General features: G+C 32.4%; 1 protein-coding gene across 1 annotated transcript; it reads left to right on the forward strand.

Moving 5' to 3' along the window:
* The first annotated feature begins 15,472 nt into the window (after positions 1 to 15,472).
* On the forward strand, positions 15,473 to 16,253 carry LOC110409513 (uncharacterized). The gene has a single exon (XM_021418872.2). It carries the CDS (start codon positions 15,559 to 15,561, stop codon positions 16,030 to 16,032), a length of 474 nt encoding a protein of 157 aa, XP_021274547.1. The 5' UTR covers positions 15,473 to 15,558; the 3' UTR covers positions 16,033 to 16,253.
* Positions 16,254 to 18,302: the final 2,049 nt, after the last annotated feature.

Here is an 18,302-nt window from a genome sequence, read left to right on the forward strand (position 1 = left end):
CTTACTTAAAACAAACTCTTCATCTTATTATCAAAATGTACTATCACTACAAATAAATTAAATGAAATTAAACATGAGAATATACTTGCTTTACAAGGCACCATATTCTCAAAATTCGTAACACTTACATGCTATACTAAGTTATTACATGCCATGCCTAAATATCCTTGGTTGCTACACGCCAAGCCTAACAATATTTGGTTCAAACACACCATACGTCATCACTAAGTTACTACACGCCATGTGTAATCACATGTTTAAAAATCAGTGGCTGATATATGGTGTGCAACAACAACATTTTTTACTAGGTTCTACATACCATGTATAAAGTACCAAATGCTGCTATACACCATGCCAACAAATAGAGTTGTTGCATGTTATATGTAACAACTGACAGATGGCTTGCATGTTCATGTGTTTAATTGAAAGCATCATACCAACAAGCACTTGCATTCATCCAACAACTTTAAATTCAAATGGAAAGTTTTGAGACATTAAACCAAGAGTCTTGATTCTCATTATTGTAATTAAATGTATAGAGACTAAATGTCTCTTTAACTACCTTCTTTGAAAACTGCTTCATTTTTAAGTTGTTCAATGCTGGATATTCATTTAATTATATGTTTTCTATCTAGATTTATCCTTTCAATTAGTATAAATAGCTATATAATTCAACATGTAAGTAAAGTCATTTGTAAGTCATTTTTGAAGTGTAGCAAAGTTATACTTATTCCAGTTCACTCATATTTTAGTGAATTCCAGTTCTCTCATATCATTTCTCACCTAAACCATAAACCATCAACCTTAAATCAGTGCCATGAAGCAAAAATGGGCACATTTCCAAATGATTAATCTTTTTGTCTCCTATTGTCACCTTGTCAATTCTTGTTAAGCTTAAACTAGCAATAAGAGACATGAAGATTAATAATTGGACATTATGTCCATTTTGGCTTCTTTTTATCGGTTACTCTATACTAATGCTCCATTACGCTAGTTCATTGATTCCTTGAAGCATTATGTTGTGTAGAAGACTAGCGAAGAGTAGCGCTTAGGGATTTTTGGTTTCACATCTTGCTCCTTTGGAGTCATCGTGACCAGTTACTCCTTCTGTTTCACATCAAGGTTCTCGTACTCTTTGAAATCTATCTACAATAGAATACAGTAATGTACATGTAAATTGCACGCAATGAAAAATTAACCTAGAGAAGCCACATGATATTATCAAAAAAATTTATGTTGTTACACGCCATGCTTATAAATTCTTATTTGCTACATGCGGCATATAATAACTAATTTCTTACACTCCATGCCTAAAATTCATAAAATGCTGCACGCCATCCATTTAATCTTGAGATGATATACTCAATGCCTAAAATTCACTAGTTACTACACACCATATTCATGCACTTAGAGAAATCCCCAAATTTGTTACACGCCATGCCCATTTTCTCTCCATATGCTAACAACATTCGACCCAAATGGGCATGGTGTGTAACATCTCTAGGGATTTCAGCAACATCAAGTAACACCAAATGCCATTTAACAACAAAGCCTTAAACCACATTCTCAAGCAATATGGCATTCAAACAACAAAACCCACTCAAAAACACAACAAAAAATTTGGCATTCACTGACTTATTGTTTGTTACTAACTTTTTTACTATGATTACTTTGTTCTGAACTTATACGAACACTTTTTTATCTTTGAGAATGAATCAAACGATCTTTTAATAAATTTGTTGTGTACTATACCTAGCGTTGTCAATGTCAAAAAAATAAACAAAATGTTCTCTTGCATTATAAGGTTGCTTTTAATAAATGTCATGTAGCAAATTCTAGGCAGATTTATTTTCACAAACTTACACAAGAATAAGAGCACGTGTCAATGAGGAGGTTCCAGTAAAGAAATTTTTATTTTAAAATCTTATCTCTTGGCTAAAAATAATTAAAATTATGAAATTATTTCCAAATACACCTTATATTTTAGAGCTAAACAAAATTTTACGCTAAAAGAAGAATAAGGGAATCCAAGGTTATAGAGGAAGACCCATTTAAAGGAGTATCATAGGCAAGGAAAATTAAAAATAGGAAAGATAAGGCTAATCAATGACTTGGAATTAAGATTAGGGGGTAAGAAGAACAAAACCAAAGGAAAGAAGAAAGGGAAGGAAAAGCTAGATGATAGATGGGAGAAAGATTAAATAGTGAATGATTTTTTAAAAACAATGATGTGAGGCATATGAATAAAATAATATGGTCCAGATCACAAAAATGTTGGCTGATAGGGCAACTATTATGATTAGTAATGGTAAGTATACTGAAAATGAAATTGTGGAAAGATTCAACAAAATGGAAAATGTGAGGAGTAGTAATAACATAAAGGAATGAGATGCTAGCAAAAAGAACTTAAATAGATAAGGACGACAGGATTGAAATTGGAAATGGATTCCAAATCAGCTTCTAGCTAAGAGATAATCTTTGGTGACTAATTGAAATAAAACTGGCAAGGGTATGGGGTCACACAGGTTTTCGGTAGCAATAGGTCGATTTTTATTCAATCTGTATGAATGGCTTGGGTGGTTTCTTTGAGGTGATTGTTATGTTTTTGTTGTTGTCTTTTTTCTCTTTAATGATTGAGGGATTTATGGTATTTCTTAGTTGATAGCTTTTTTGGACATTTTGGTCAGGGATGGGACAAATAGTCTTGTTATGTTTATGCGACTATGAATTGACATGCTATGGGATAAAGGGTTGGTGTATAGGGCTTTGAGTATTTGAATAGGGCAAAGTTGCCTTGTTTTGTGTTTGGCATATGGTGTGGTTCAAAAGGAGATCTATTATTTGGTGCAACAAGGGAAGTGGAAGAACCAAATTAAGATAGTTTGGTCTTTAGATTAATGGATGGGTGAGTAGAAATCAAAACCTGGGGGTTAGTCGACTAAGAGAAGCAAGTTTTGGGCCATTTGATTTGAATGATCGTGGTCTTTATATGTTTTGGTGATAAGTGGTCTCTTAAACATATCTAAAGGGGATCTTTGACCTTTTGAAATCAATGGAAGTATGAAAGGATCATCTCTTGATGGTTACTATGTTTGACTATGCCTAATCACTTTTGCTAGAAATAGGAAATTGAATTTTTGAGTTGTTCACATTGTTTATGTCTCTATAAGAAAACTGGTTTTTTCCCATAGAAAAAAATTTGTTGAAAATTTTTACAGAATTTCAACAGAAGTTTCTTTTGACTTACTTTTACAGATTTCCAGCGGACAAATTCAGTTGAAAATCCATTGAAATTTTTTTGACACAAAAAAAAATTTACTCCATCTAAACTTTTTGACAAAAGTTTTGATAGAAATTGCCAATAGAAAATAATCCGTTAGAGATACATCAGAAAGCTTAAGGTGCCAAAAATATTTAAAGCTTGCTAAATTTTCTAACAAAATTTTTTGTTGGAAAAAGTGTTTGGTTTGGTTATGAACGGCATACTTGAAATTACGCAATGGAAAGAAAATTAAAACTTTAAAAACAAAATATACCTCTACCCACGGATCATCATAAAGATATTTTAACACATAAAATTGCATATAAAATCATAAAAAAAATTTAATCTTAAATACCTCATATGGTTAGCAATTTGAATAAGACATGTTTTAATTATTACTATGTTTTGAATAAGACAAGGTTAGTTTTTGATTTTATGATTTTATATGTCATTCTATGTATTAAAATATTACCATGGTGATCCGTCGGTGGAGGTAAGTGTATTGATCCCTTAATTTTAGAAAATTTTATGAGACACTTAAACCTTATTTATGTAACAACGTATTCCTTGATCGCTACTAGCGTCCGAGTCTTGCGAAAAAACCCGCCAAGCCCCAAACAATCCTTATTTGAAACTCTTGTTAATACAATATATTCAATCCACCAATTTATGTAATCAATTGGAACTGTATAGCTCTTTGCAATATGATTTGAACAAAAGTCGTAATAATTCGACTTAACCTTTATTCCAAATAATTGTAAAAAATACATTAAAGTTTATAATCTCTAATTGTACATTTACATTAAGTTTGGTGTCTATTTACAATGAATATACTATGAATGACTCAACCTTTAGCAGCATAGCGACTCGAAATAAAATGCTATGAGATGCCTTGACCTATCCGCGATGGACAATAAGTGTCGATGACTGCACGCTAGGTCGATCACTTATTTGCTAAAGGGGAGATAAAGGGGTGAGTCTCACAGACTCAATGATCATCGACTCCGTGAGTAAGGTGTAGATGGAAAACAAGCTTAGAGCAGATAATTTGAAAAATAAAGCCAAAGTATAAAATGACAACCTTAAAAAACCAAACAACAAATATGGTATTTGTGCCATGTAAAAATAGTGCCGTAAAAATCACAGTGCAATACTTTCCTTGGCAAACAATGTTGAAATCAAAGCATGGTAAAATAGATTTCAATCATTGAAATCATTTATTTTCTTCATAAATACAAATGGCCATATAAAAACATGCACGCTCCCAAACTGTGTGGCATGTAAAAATAATCGAGTACATCCACATACATCAATTCATAAGCAACATATAGAGCACTGAAAGCTTTCAATTAAAAAAGGGAGCTATAGAAAAACAACATCTTTCTACCAAGTAAAAGAGTACGAGTCTAAAAACTTTCAAAGCTCTCAAGTAGGTAATCATAAATAATCAACTCATGGACCTTTTTCCACGTAATAACAATTTAAGAGGACCCCCTCCATTAAATTTCCAAAGCCATGGTAGTCTCAACAATGTTGGCCGACATAGGAGAAATCATGTGGTTGCAATAATGCATATCAACTCGTGGCCTTGCCACGTATAACAACCCGTAGCCTAGCCACGTCTAACAGTCTATTGGTAACCCAAAAGGTTTTCTAGCTAAAGCTCACTTGTGTATAAGGGTCACACTATCCCGATGGGACATTCGACCTACTCTCAAAGCTCTCAATTATGAATTCAAACTTAAGCCATTTATCACGTGCAATCAATTATGCACACAGCACAAAGATTCAAGGCATGGTTTTGATGCAAAACATTGCAGAAAGGCTTGTTTCTCAGTTTCTAAAACACTTTACATACATATATAGTATACACAAACAACTTCCAAATCAATTTGTATCCATAATTGCCTATGGTTTCTACCAGTTTATGCTTTCCACAAAAGTAATGTATAAATCATCCTAAACCATGTATTCAAATCATTTATCACTTTTTAGCAACTCATGCTTTCCACAAAGGCATTGAATAATACTATACATATACTTTGATATAGCATAGAATCTTTTAAAATCGACACTCCTTACTAACCTTGCAATGGCAGGATGTTACTTTGCCACTTATCTGGTTGCGTTTCAAATTAAATTAGCTTGGCAATCACTTGTTTCCTCCTCTAGTTAATCACCAAGGTAATTCTTTCCACTTGCACACTTTCTAGCAATAAATCAAGATTAATATACTTAGTATTTATCATTCCAATTCAGCTCACATTAGCTACCCTATGTACCACATCCTCAGTTCCTTTCATTTCCAAGAACTCTTCACATTTCAAATAATTTATTTTTCACTATAACCGACCTCTCACATTACTTCCAATTTCATGCACATACACAATTATATATGAGCAGCATCTTAACCAACAATCCTTAATCAATACCCATATTGCATGCTTACCTTCCCAATTACCTCGAACTGTACATGCAATTCAATATCTCCTTATAACATTGTTCACCATTGCTGCCACAAACATAAATCATGAACAAATGTTCTATCTTTTTTTCATTCATAAAACTCAAGGTCAAGAATACTTACCCATCGCTTTTGTCTCAAATCACCATATGCTTGTGTATAATCAACATGCATGTATCTAGTCCTTTTATTCTTTGAAGATCTTGCTGCCACAAAATGTTTCTTATGGTTACAACCTATTTTCAAAACTTGCATGCAAGCAAAATCACAATTATTACTTTTCTCTCTCTTGAATAGTTAAACCAGCTTCAAGCTTCCAATCTATACTTTGAATGGTAAGTAAGCATCAAGACTCAACAAGAAAGAAGTAAGAAACCCATGGTTTCTCTTGAATCCTCACAAACTCGAGCCTTCCTCTATTTTCTCTCTTTTCTTCTCTTTTTTTTCTTTTCTTCCTTTTCGGTGAAGCTCTCAAGAATAATTTATTCTTTCATTTCCTCTCTCAATGGCTGGTTCTCTCAAGCTTCTCAAGGCTAATTTTCTTTTCTCTTTTACTCTTTGAAATTTGGTATTTATATGGCCATCCACTTCACCAATCAAATTACATGCACACTTTCATCCTTTTATTCTATTGGACCACCCACTTAGCCAGTTGCAATTCATACACTCTTTTATCTTTCATGCTATTTGGCCACTTTACCAACCTATGAATTTTCATGCAACAATTTCCATCTCTTGTAATTGGTTGAATATCTATTTTCATTATCCATCCATTCTTTAATATATCTTCATGCATTCTTAATGCATTTCCATTTCATCCACCTTACTTATGTCCAATAGCCTTACATGCATTCTCCCACATTATTTCTCATTTGGCCTTCCATTTAGCCAATAACATTACATGCATATACATTGTTGGTCTCAAAGAAGTGTGCTAAAGGGGGTGAATAACACTTTTTGGATGTCACTAAACTTGACTTTTAATTAAGGGCAAGTTCAAGGTCGATTATGAGAAGTTAATTGCTAGATGAAAGAATGGTTTCAAGAAGAATGAAATGAAAAATAAAAAAGGGTAGACAATGCACAAAGATTTATAGTAGTTTAATCTCTTTGACCTACATCCATTACCTCGATCTTTCAATCAAGGATTTTTAAACCAAATCACTAAAATCAGTAGAATTCTCAAGTGTCCACCAAGCTTTTACAATAGCTTTTCACAAGCTCAGCCACAACCTTTAACAATGGTTTTTCATGAGATCAACCAAAAACTAAAATAGTTTTTTAAAGGCTCAACCACAACCTTTAACAATGGTTTTTCAAGGGATCAACCAAAACCCAAAATCTAACTTTTCCAAGACTAAGTTAAAACCTATAACACCAATCAAGCTAACCTAAGCTTAATTAATCCCCTTAGAGTGACTCACATACTCTAAGTAATCAAGGAGAATAGATATAAAAATAGTACTTATGATTACTAACCTAATCTGAATGTTATAAGATGAAGTGCTAAACTCTATTACAAAGATTGGAGTGAAAAGTAAGAAGAGTTGAGAGAGTTTTTGCTATTCTTAAGCTTTTTTTTATCTTGGAAGCATCTAATCTTGTTCTTAACCATTGGGGGTGCCTTTTATACTTGAAAAATCAACTTTGATGGATGTTTAGTAGCTTCAAACCGTTGAAAACAGTTGGGAGACAGTTTTAGCCATTAGTCTGTCTTCTAGCATTCAAATTCAAATTTTTAGACAGAGTGCTCTTAGTTGCCTAACATGCTTCTTAGTCGTGTAAGTTGTCTCTGTCTTGTAATTGAAGTTTTTGGCAGTAAGTTCTTAGTTAACTAATATGCTTCTTAGTCGATTAAGTTGTCTTTGTCTTAAAATCCCAATTTCTGGCAGTGAGGTCTTAGTTGACTAATCATGCTTCTTAGTCGATTAAGTCTTCTCTGTTTTTGAACCGGCCAACTTCACTTTTGAACTTTAGCTAACTAACTCCATTGATTATCCGACTATGAGGCTTCTGTTTTGCAGCTCATTTGTAACTCCTTATTCCAAGCAATTTTGATATTTACTTTCCAATGATTAATTTATTGTTACATACATTTTCATCCTACATGCTTAAGTAGTATAGTTAGATATAAATGAGTGGGAATGTTTTATGATCATCAAAAACTAACGGAGCCAACATACATTTTCTCTTTTTTAGTCCAACATTGTCACCAAGTGTCCATCATGCATAAATCTGTTATGCTTTCTTTAACTAGTAAAATCACATGCATATTTCACCCTATGGATTTGTCTCCTCTCTTTTTATTTGTAACATGGTAGTGGTCCCACATGTTCCTCATTAAAATTACACCTTTATATGCCATCTTTTACATGTAATAGTATTGTCACATGCTTGTGCCAATCTTCCACATAATCTTATTTTCTATAACTAATTATTTTCTTTTCATCCAATTTTGCATGTGAACAATAATTTCTCTATCTAAATAATGTAATTCAATATAAATGAATAAATTATTGTTTTATTCATGTCATCCAAAAATTCTATTAGTGGTCTCCTTCACTTAAACTTAACCTATTTCTCTCAAGATGCGACTCATTCCGACATAGGATTATTTTAATATTATTTTACTAATAAAATAATATTTTATTTTAAAATTCTCCACTTGTCTCCTCGGGTTTTAAAGTATCTCACTTTGTCCCGATTTACTTTTAAATCACCTTTTAACTAGATAATTTATTTTTTGATAAAATATTATTATTACTTAATTAATATTTTCTCACATATGAAATATTTTATTCTAAAATATACCTTCCACCCATTGCCACTCTTTGGCATTGAATTTAGCTTCAATTAACCCTCATCCTATCGATAAGGTTGTATTGGCTTCTATACGAAGGTACAGGGTGTTACAATTTAAAGCTGAAAAGTAGACCTTTACAAAAGCTAGGCAGAAACAGAATCTCCCATAAATAACACACCACCATGTCATCGGATTACCACTTTAATTGTAGAATTAATTTGTGCAGTTTATGCACTCACTAATCTTCAAAAATTTGACATTAAAACAAGATTAGTATAGCGAGAAATAAAATTTAAAAATTCACTAGAAAATCTACCCAAAAATCAAAATAACCAGAATATATTGTAGAGTTTAAATTGACTTCTTCATTTCCTACAAAACCCATACACCTCATAACCCTTTCAAACAAGGCATCAACAATTGTTAGACATTTTCATGTGTTAAAATCAAGCCATGGATGACTATGATACCAATGTTGGGTTTCGCTATGGACGGCATGCTTGAAAGTACACAGCAAAAAGAAAAATTAAAACTTAAAAAAAAATACCTCCTCCCACGAATCGCTATGGTGATATTTTAACACAAAGAATGACATATAAAATCATAAAATCAGAAACTAACCTTGCCTTGTTCAAAACATATTGTTAAAACCCGGGACAAATTGTTTAACTCTTCTTAGAAAGAATAATGTGTTTCTTTCTTTGTTTGGCTAATAACATTTTGCAAAATAACATGCGAAAGGGAAATGACTTTGCGAATGAATTCTAGAAAGTACTTCTTGGAGCTCTCAAACATGTGTATGAAAATGGTGATAACTATGGACAGAAAACAATTATTGGACTAGTAAGTTATTCAATTTTGAGCAATCTTTTTTCTATTGTTTATGTCAAATTGATTTGTAACTTCAGGTTTCAAGTGCTAGTCCGGTGCTGTGTTATCATTTTTTTAAGGTTGCTTCCATTACTTTGCAAAAATTTAGGCTTGTATGTCAAACATTGTCATTTTTTGGTTAATTAGCTTTCTTCATATCTTTTTCTCTCTCTTGACATGATGTATATGCATCTACAATTGTCTAGTGGTTTTTCATGTGGAATCCATTTACATAATATTGAATAAGGCTCTTGTAACTTAATGTCCTTCTTGCATATTCTTTTCTTTTGCTGAGTTCTTTTTTAATCCTTACTTTCAAGCATATAAATACTGTGAATATGAATATGGCTAACTTAGCTTAAAAACTATTTTTTCCTCGGTTTACTCTTCTTTTTGCTTTGTTTTTTCTAGTAGAAGCAAAAATTAAAAAAAAAAGTAAAAGTATGTTATTCTTTAATTATCTATATGCCTTTTGATCATTATAGTGGAAAGTTCATTTCTACTTTAGTTCTCTTAACCCACTTTGTGAGTTTGCATGGATCAAAATAAAGCTACTCCGTCTTGGCTCTTGGAAATTCATCTATACCTTTCCTTGGTATGTGAATGTGCATCTTTTTCATCTATGATTTATTTGTCCTGGTGTTACATTTGAGTTAGATACTTTCTATTTCCAAATTAAGAAATTATTTTGATCTTAGCTTGAGAGATATTTTTATTTCAATCTTCTATATTATTTCTTTCTTTTTTTTAATAGTATGAAATCAATTTTTCTATCTTGACATGTTATTATATTATTTTAATCTATATTTTAAAACGTTTAAATGTATTTCATAATGGTATGTTTTGGTTAATATTTTTAATTGTAAACATGAATGGGAATTACTCGTCATTGTTATATTCTATGAAACTTAAGATTACAAAATAGCGAGAGATCAATCTTGGATGTACCACCGACTAACTTTTGATGGATTCATTAGAGATGAATATATAAATGAAGTTAGATAATTCATTGATTTTGCATTTTCTAACAATACATTTTTGTAGGAGAATAAGATTAGATGCCTTTTCTCTTAGTGTAGCAACATGTTTCTAAATTTTAATAAGCACTTCAAAGTACAATGGCGGTTTAGTTCCATTCATTGTTCATGCAAAAAGGATGGTATGAATTAATCTTACTTGGTATTTATATGTATGGTTTTTTGCATTTGCTTTCAAACTAAATTTAATATGTATGTTTGGTAGTTTGAGTTGGGTTTTTCCTTATATGTTATTTATATATATGGATTATAATTGAGCATATATAGTCGTAAATAAATACAATCAATCAAGATGGAACGAGATGTTAGCTTTTTGAAAGTGTTCAATCACACTCATAAACGTTTAGTGGGTCATGGTGATTTTATAGACAACAAGTCTAAATCCACCAATGTCTATACAAAATTGATTGATTTTTACTTCAAAATTGATGATATAATTGAATACTAACATTTTTCTTGTAGAAAATGTATAATTCTTTATTATCATAAAAGTATAGTGAAGATTCATCCTTTCAGTCAAAACTCAATCCGTATGCTTTAACTCAAGTAATTAGAGGGATGGAGACAACATGTGTGCTTAGATTCAACCTCATGCTCAAACATAAAAATAATCAAGAAATTAAAAATATAACGCAGTAGAAAAATAAACTAGTATTTAATGAAAGATACAGTCGAATCCTACTAGATCAATGTTTATGTTTTGCATGTAAGTTTCTAATTAATTACGAACATTCATAAGTTTAAAAATTATATATCTTACTCTAGATATCATAATCAAGAGCCAATTAAGTCCAAAAGGCTTGTGATGGAACCAAAAAAATCCTAAAAAAAAAATAACACGATTTAAAATCTTGAAATTGAAATCTTTGCTTATTCACCTTTAAGATTTGTTAAATCTTCAGCGACCTAAGAGTTTGGCCTCTAACAGTAATCCACACAGTGATTGAATAAGACCTTCTCAAAGATGGGATTTTACTTCTGCTAGCAAGTTTTGTTTCTAAAATAAAAAGACCAAAAGCTCTTACCGAATCTGATCTTGTAAGACAAAGAAAACTTTTTGGTTTGTTATTTATGAAATGGCTAAAAGGTGGCTAGAGGCTCAGAGTTTTAGTTTGTTAACATAATATATTTATATAACCAAACTAAGTTGTAACCCTAAATATGACAGCTGCATTTTAATTTAATTAAGTCTCTGTGAACTTAATTGCTTTCTCACTTTATTTTGGTCTATTCTAATTAAGTCCAACTTAATTAATTATCCTCAATTTAATCTCAATCATGTCATTTAATGTGTGTGACCCATTAGGCTTCTAACATGTTGGCAATAAATATAAATCTTCCTCAAATATCAATTTGATAATTGATTTATATTGATAGATCATGAATAGCATCTAACAATACAACATGACCACCCAAATGTTAAAGAATCAATTAAAGACTTTGATAAAGCCCTTTAGTGATAAGCCTCTTAGTGCAACACGGTCCTTTCATCAAATATCCTGGATATGTCATTAAACATGACTCAATGTCTACTTATGACATTCCATATTAGTTCTCATAATTTATGACTAACCTTATGAATTTAGGAAGATAACTTTCCTCTAATTCATCATCCTTTAGCTAAATACTTTGTACAAGTTAATAAAGAATTGAGAACAAGTGAGATACATCCCCTTATATCACTTGGGGTGATGAATCCTCTCTTGACCACTTATTCACCTTCGTATGTTTCATGGCATACTTAAAAACACCCTGTTTAAGCATCTTATTACCTCCAAACCTGTAGGAGTGAAATTAAAGTATGTCATTCCTCACACAAGATGCCTAGTATCTCAAGTCCGAGGACTAGTTGCATGACTATCACATGAAAGCATATTCCATAGATACTTAAGTGAAATGCGAAATGGAGTTCTTACAATAGGTTATGTTCAATGGACTTGTTCTTTAACAAACACCCACATGTTATCCTCAAGTATCTCATATACTTCGATCTATGAGATCGATTGCTTACTTTCCAAGTAAAGAGGCTTAACATGTATTAGTCTTTAAGCATTGTCAATGCCCTATCTTGACAATACAATGACCAAGAATAATTTGAGGAACATGGCTTTGAGCATAGTGATCTCATAATTGTAACAACTTTACAATTCTCTTGCAAGACCTTTATGTTCCATGGGCTTCATCTAATTAGTACTTAATAACTCCTTATTATTGCACTAGCATGAAAGAAAACCTCTATCACATATATTTATATGATTAAATATGCATTAAATAACAATATATATTCAACCTCTATCACATATAGTTATGCGATTAAATATGTATTAAGTAACAATATATATTCCTTGACCAATCTAATTGGCTCAAGGAGATATACCAAAAGCACACTCACGTGTATGGGTTTGGTACTCAGGTGCTTGGTACAGCTCTACTTACTGGAACACATAGCAATACAACAACATCTGAGTTAAAGTATGGCGCTATCAATTCAAACACTCCTAGCCTTGCAATTGCATTAGAAGAAAAAATGAAAAATCTATCAACAAACTTGGGTAAGATACATGAAGAAATTAAGGAGAATAATGTCAATTTAATGGCAAACATGAAAGAAGCGATGGCAAAAAGTATGAGTGAATTTAAGGCATTTATGGAAGCAATGATCGTTAGTAATGCGCTTTTAAAACAAAGAAATGCAAGTACTTCGAGCTAAAGTTTTGATAAGTAAGAACACAACATTTTATGATATGACGTCTCTTTTTAGTTGTTGGACTTGGATACTTTTTTAGTATGGCATATAATAGCACATTTAGCTTTATGTTTGTATTTGTTTGACATTTTTAGATATTGTGTATTTATGATAATTTTGAATTGTATGAACTTGACTTTGAATTTTAGTTTTTAAAGTGTGTTTTTCTTATAAATTTTGAATGTGAATTATGGATATCAATTGATAATTTATTACTAAAATTTTAGTTGGTAATATATGTTGGAAAGGCATTTCTAATGAAAAATTCCGTGAAAAATGCTTTCTAACAAAAAATTCCTTTGGCAATATCTTACAGAATTACATCAGAAATGCATTTCCAATGGAAATTTTGTCAAAAATTTTCAATGAAATTTTCCATTTTGGTGAAAATTTCCAACGAAATTCCATGAGAAATGTTTTTCCAATGAAAACTTCCGTTAGAAATTTGCAACTGAATTCCATGGAAAATGCTTTTTCAACAAAAAAATTGTTGGAAATTTCTCAACAAAATTCCATTGGAAATGCTTTTCCAATGAAAACTTCCGTTAGAAATTTGCAACTGAATTCCATGGAAAATGCTTTTTCAACAAAAAAATTGTTGGAAATTTCTCAACAAAATGCTTTTCCAATGGACACTTCTATTAGAAATTTCCAATGGAATTGATACGATATAGCCAACGGATTATGTACTTTTTTCAATAAAATTTTTCGAGGAATTTCTAATAGAAAGTATTTCCAACGATACTTTTATTGACGGGATTTTCAAAAAAAATTTTCATTAGAAATCTGTCAAAAAAAAGGTATTTCCAATAAAATTTTAAATTTTTTCAATGAAAAATTTCATTGGAAAAAGCTTGTTTTTTGGTAGTATGTGGGCTTTATCCAGGTTGATACTCGATTTTTTTATTTTTTTTTTTGTTTTTCTAGAGTTTTAGAGGTGAGCTTTTGCAAAAGGAAAGGTCTGTGATAGATTTGGGATTTAGTATGGATGGTGGATTTTGTACCAGGGTTATAGGGTGGATGAACAGTTTATTCGTTCCTCTATGGTGGGTTACAGTTTTCAACTAACCCCCATTCATCTATAAAATTTCTAATGGCTTAGCAAAAAAAAATCTATCAATTATGGTGGTTGAAGCGTTAGTAATGAAAAATTGCTTTCTTTTTTTTTTTTTGCAGAAGAGGAAGTGTAAAAAGTAATTGAGTATAAAATTTTTATTTAAATCTTACCTCATATTCCTACTTCTTGAATTAAATATGTAGGGCAGAAAACACCAATTTTACCTTAATTAAAAGTTTAAAATCATGTTATATACCTTGTAATTACTTTTGAAAATATTCCAAATATAATGCCCATTGTTTAGAAGTTAGAAATGCAATGCCATTGTGAATGGTAGGTAGCTTCTTCAACTATCACTTTATTCTGATGTATAGCGCATTGAAAGAGTTCACGTCGATCAGTTATTGTTACAACTATGCCAATATATCATCATTTCATTTTTGGAATATGATATATATATTTAATCATGTTCGGCCATTGTACATTCAATTCTTCATGGCGATCACCCAAAGTGATTCCTTTTTCTGCCTCTTTGGCATATTTACCCTGGCATTCTCTTAATATAGCACCATAAATACCAGTACCCAAAGCGGTTCCTGACTCTTATAAGATTTATTAGTAAAAAGCATAGGACAAAGATACATTTCTATTGTTAATGTTGTGAATTCTGTGCTGAAGTTTCTAAAAATATATATACCGGGGTTTTTTACATGTATTAATTTCTCATATTCTATGATTATATACTATCAATGAAACCAACCCCTGTCACTCATATATTAGGCACATGGTTAAAAGGTAAAATATATAAAATACATATACATACATACATACATACTTGTATACATAAATACATATCCTAAAGATACAAACTCAATATTTGAATAATTGAGCTACAAACTCTCAGATTGTTGTTCGCCCTTTAACAGAAATTCATGCATGCATGCATTTCTCTTCAGTCATGTACATTGCTGGCAACTCATACAATTACTACCATTGGCTTTGGCCTTGTTCAGTTTACTTGAATATATTTTCAACCTAACTCAAATTATTATGATATAAACATATAATTATAACCTATTTCAGAATCTCAAACAATCTCCTAAAAATAATCCTTTCAGCACACGGTCTTGAAAACTCTCAGACATCAAAGCTCTGAGCCTTCATTTAAACCCCATTCAATACTCACAACTGTCCCCTACCAGCCTTTTTTGGCCTTTAAAAGGAGATCTTCAGCACACACATCAGATACTAAGAAACACACAAGATAGAGTTAGAGAGTAATAGCGAGAGCGATATCAGTTTTTTCTCTATTAAGAGGTATGGCAAAGTGGAGTGTTATGCTTCTTCTGGCATTTCTTATGGTTCATGCTACTGCAAGAAATGTGCCCACTGCAGGTACTCCGCCTACTAGCACTCCAGCTAGTGGTGCAGCTGGTCTTAATGACCAAAAGAACTTCCTCACATATGGTGGCGTTGGCGGCTTCTCCGGACTTGGCTCTAATGGTCTACCCTTTGGTGGAGTTGGGGGGATGGGTGGGATTACTCCCATCGGTGGTGGAGGTGGTTTAGGTGGTCTAGGTGGACTTGGAGGTGGAGTTGGGGGGATTGGTGGGATTACTCCTTTAGGTGGCGGAGATGGTCTAGGTGGACTCGGAGGGCTTGGGGGATTTGGTGGCGTGGGCGGTGGTACTGGTGGTGGAGTTGGAGGTGCCGTTGGTGGTGGAGTTGGAGTTGGAGGTGGAGGTGGAGCTGGTGCTGGTGTTGGCGGTACTGGTGTCCTTCCTTTTCCTTGAAATATTAGTGGGCTTTCCCATAAATACATAAAACTTTTTTCAGAAAGTATAATTATCCAAGTATTTCGCAGATGTAGTTTTATGTTGATTACGTGTGAGTCAGAATTCGTCTTCTTTTATTTAGTTATCTTTTGTTTGTCAATGTTTTTCATTTGTATTCAACGTTTCTATGTTTTTCTAATGAGTATTTTACGTAAATAAATCTAATCTTCTCTTCTCTACATGTTGTTGTACTTATCGTATTTGCCTACCACTTAATTCCTCATCAAAATTCTCATATCCATAGTTCTAACCTCAAGGTTGAACGAACATAAATTTATTTTTTGAACTATAACATTAATTCTTTTTTTTTCTTTCCATGTTACATATATATAAATTCTTTCGAGTCTTTCAGAAACCTTCGATCCTATTATAAATCTTACTATAATAATAAGTACCATGGCCTACATAATATTGAACTCTATAGGTCCAATCCCACTTAATGGGTTTAAACACCTTTCATCATTAACTCATAACTTCCCAAATTATATTAATTTAAATTAAATTGAATGGAATGTTATGTATATTTATCCCCAAAAGCTCTGTAGGACATGTCAACCATGCATGCCTGGAACCCTGCCAAATGGGACTACCTAGTTTAGCTAATCAAATCAAGAGAGATATGGCTTTATCTCTTTCTTTCTTTCTTTCTTAATTAGAAACATTTAATAGAAAGAACATAAATACTTGCAAGCAACGTACGCTAGAAAAATGCTAAAGCTTTGAGGGGGGTTTTTGATTCGTGGACCTAAATACTAATGGTCCATCAAACTATATATATGCCCGACCAAGTTAAACCTCAGCGGAGGTCCATGCTTCATTGCTATCAATATGAGTTTAATTCATGATTCCTGAGTTTCTTGGTCCCGAACGAAGACATTCCGGTGGCCCTGCATGCATGGATGCACGTTTCCTTTTCTAAAAGAAGTGAGCAGAAAACTTTAAATCAATCTATACTAGGGAAAATAATTATTGTCACAAATATGATTAATAAGCCTTATCATTATCAATCTAACTATATCCGTCTGAACTTGACCTAATAATAAAACAAGATTCAATTAATTAATGGCTCCAAGTTTTGCCTGTTTGAAAGGAGAATCTTGTTGAGTCGTGTATCAAACTAAACCAGAGTTATTGGTGGACAGTTCACCTTTATTGCAACTCCAATACTTTCGCCGCCATGGCTGTGGCACATACCAAAACTATTCATAATTCAATAGTATATTTTCCAGTGACAACGCCCACCCAACGTCATCATGTCCATGGTCCATGGGAGCAAAATTTTGGGTTATGTCTCATTAATTCAATTTTAACCAATTTGATTATTTCTCTGTTTTATGGAATATCGTGGCCATAAAATTGGAGTTTGGACCACCTTAGAGTACAAACTTTTTCCCATACATAAATGCTAGTGTTCAATAGGGGATGTAATGCACAAGAGCAGCACAAATCAATGGAATCGGGGGCGGGTGTCCACAATTGATTGCTGTACCTGTCTCGTGATATCAATAATTGATCATGATCTGCTTTCCGATTTTGAATTAACGCAACACTAACACTATTTTGTCTTACTTTATTACAAACAAATGATAAGGAAATTTAATTTTCCGATCACTTATAAATGGTATGAATTTTTATTTTCTATGAATAATCTGAACGATAAATATTAAAACGGCATTGCTAGTTGGTGAAATTTAATCATATATGCAGTTAAAAGTTAAAGGAGTGGTTGGTACTTTTTTTTTTTTAAACTAAATATAATCAGAGACCACTCGAGACCCTCTGGAAATTTAAGTGGTGCAGGTCCACGATAGTAAAAGCTCTCAGACAAGAGCGGATCAGACACATCTTTAAATAACCTGTCAAAAGTTTGTGTGAACATAATGCAAAAGAGCAACAGGAAAACGGGCCATGCATGACAGGTTTGAATTCGTTGGGTAAATTTTTCATTAATGAGGTGACCTACTGTTAGCTTGGATGGCAGCAAAACCTGAATTCCAATTTACTAGGGCTGCCAGCAAAATTAAATGGGGTTGAACCGTTGATCAAAACGCATACGACTTACCTACAGCTGCTACCGTTACAGTAAGGCTTACATGAATAGCTGGTAGGTTTCCAATATTTAATTTTGGTTTACATGGATGAGTTGCAAACGTTGCATAGAGAGTCAAAGATTGATTTCTGTACGTCCTTATCAATATTTTCGCAAAAACAGCCTCACATGGACCTTG

The sequence above is a fragment of the Theobroma umbraticum genome, unplaced genomic scaffold, assembly GCF_002168275.2.
Source record: "Theobroma umbraticum cultivar Fairchild unplaced genomic scaffold, ASM216827v3 scaffold_44.0, whole genome shotgun sequence".
Classification (NCBI taxonomy): domain Eukaryota; kingdom Viridiplantae; phylum Streptophyta; class Magnoliopsida; order Malvales; family Malvaceae; genus Theobroma; species Theobroma umbraticum.

Excerpts from the sequence above, each read along its gene's own strand:
- LOC110409513 (XM_021418872.2), top strand. The coding sequence starts at position 15,559 with ATGGCAAAGTGGAGTGTTATGCTTCTTCTGGCATTTCTTATGGTTCAT.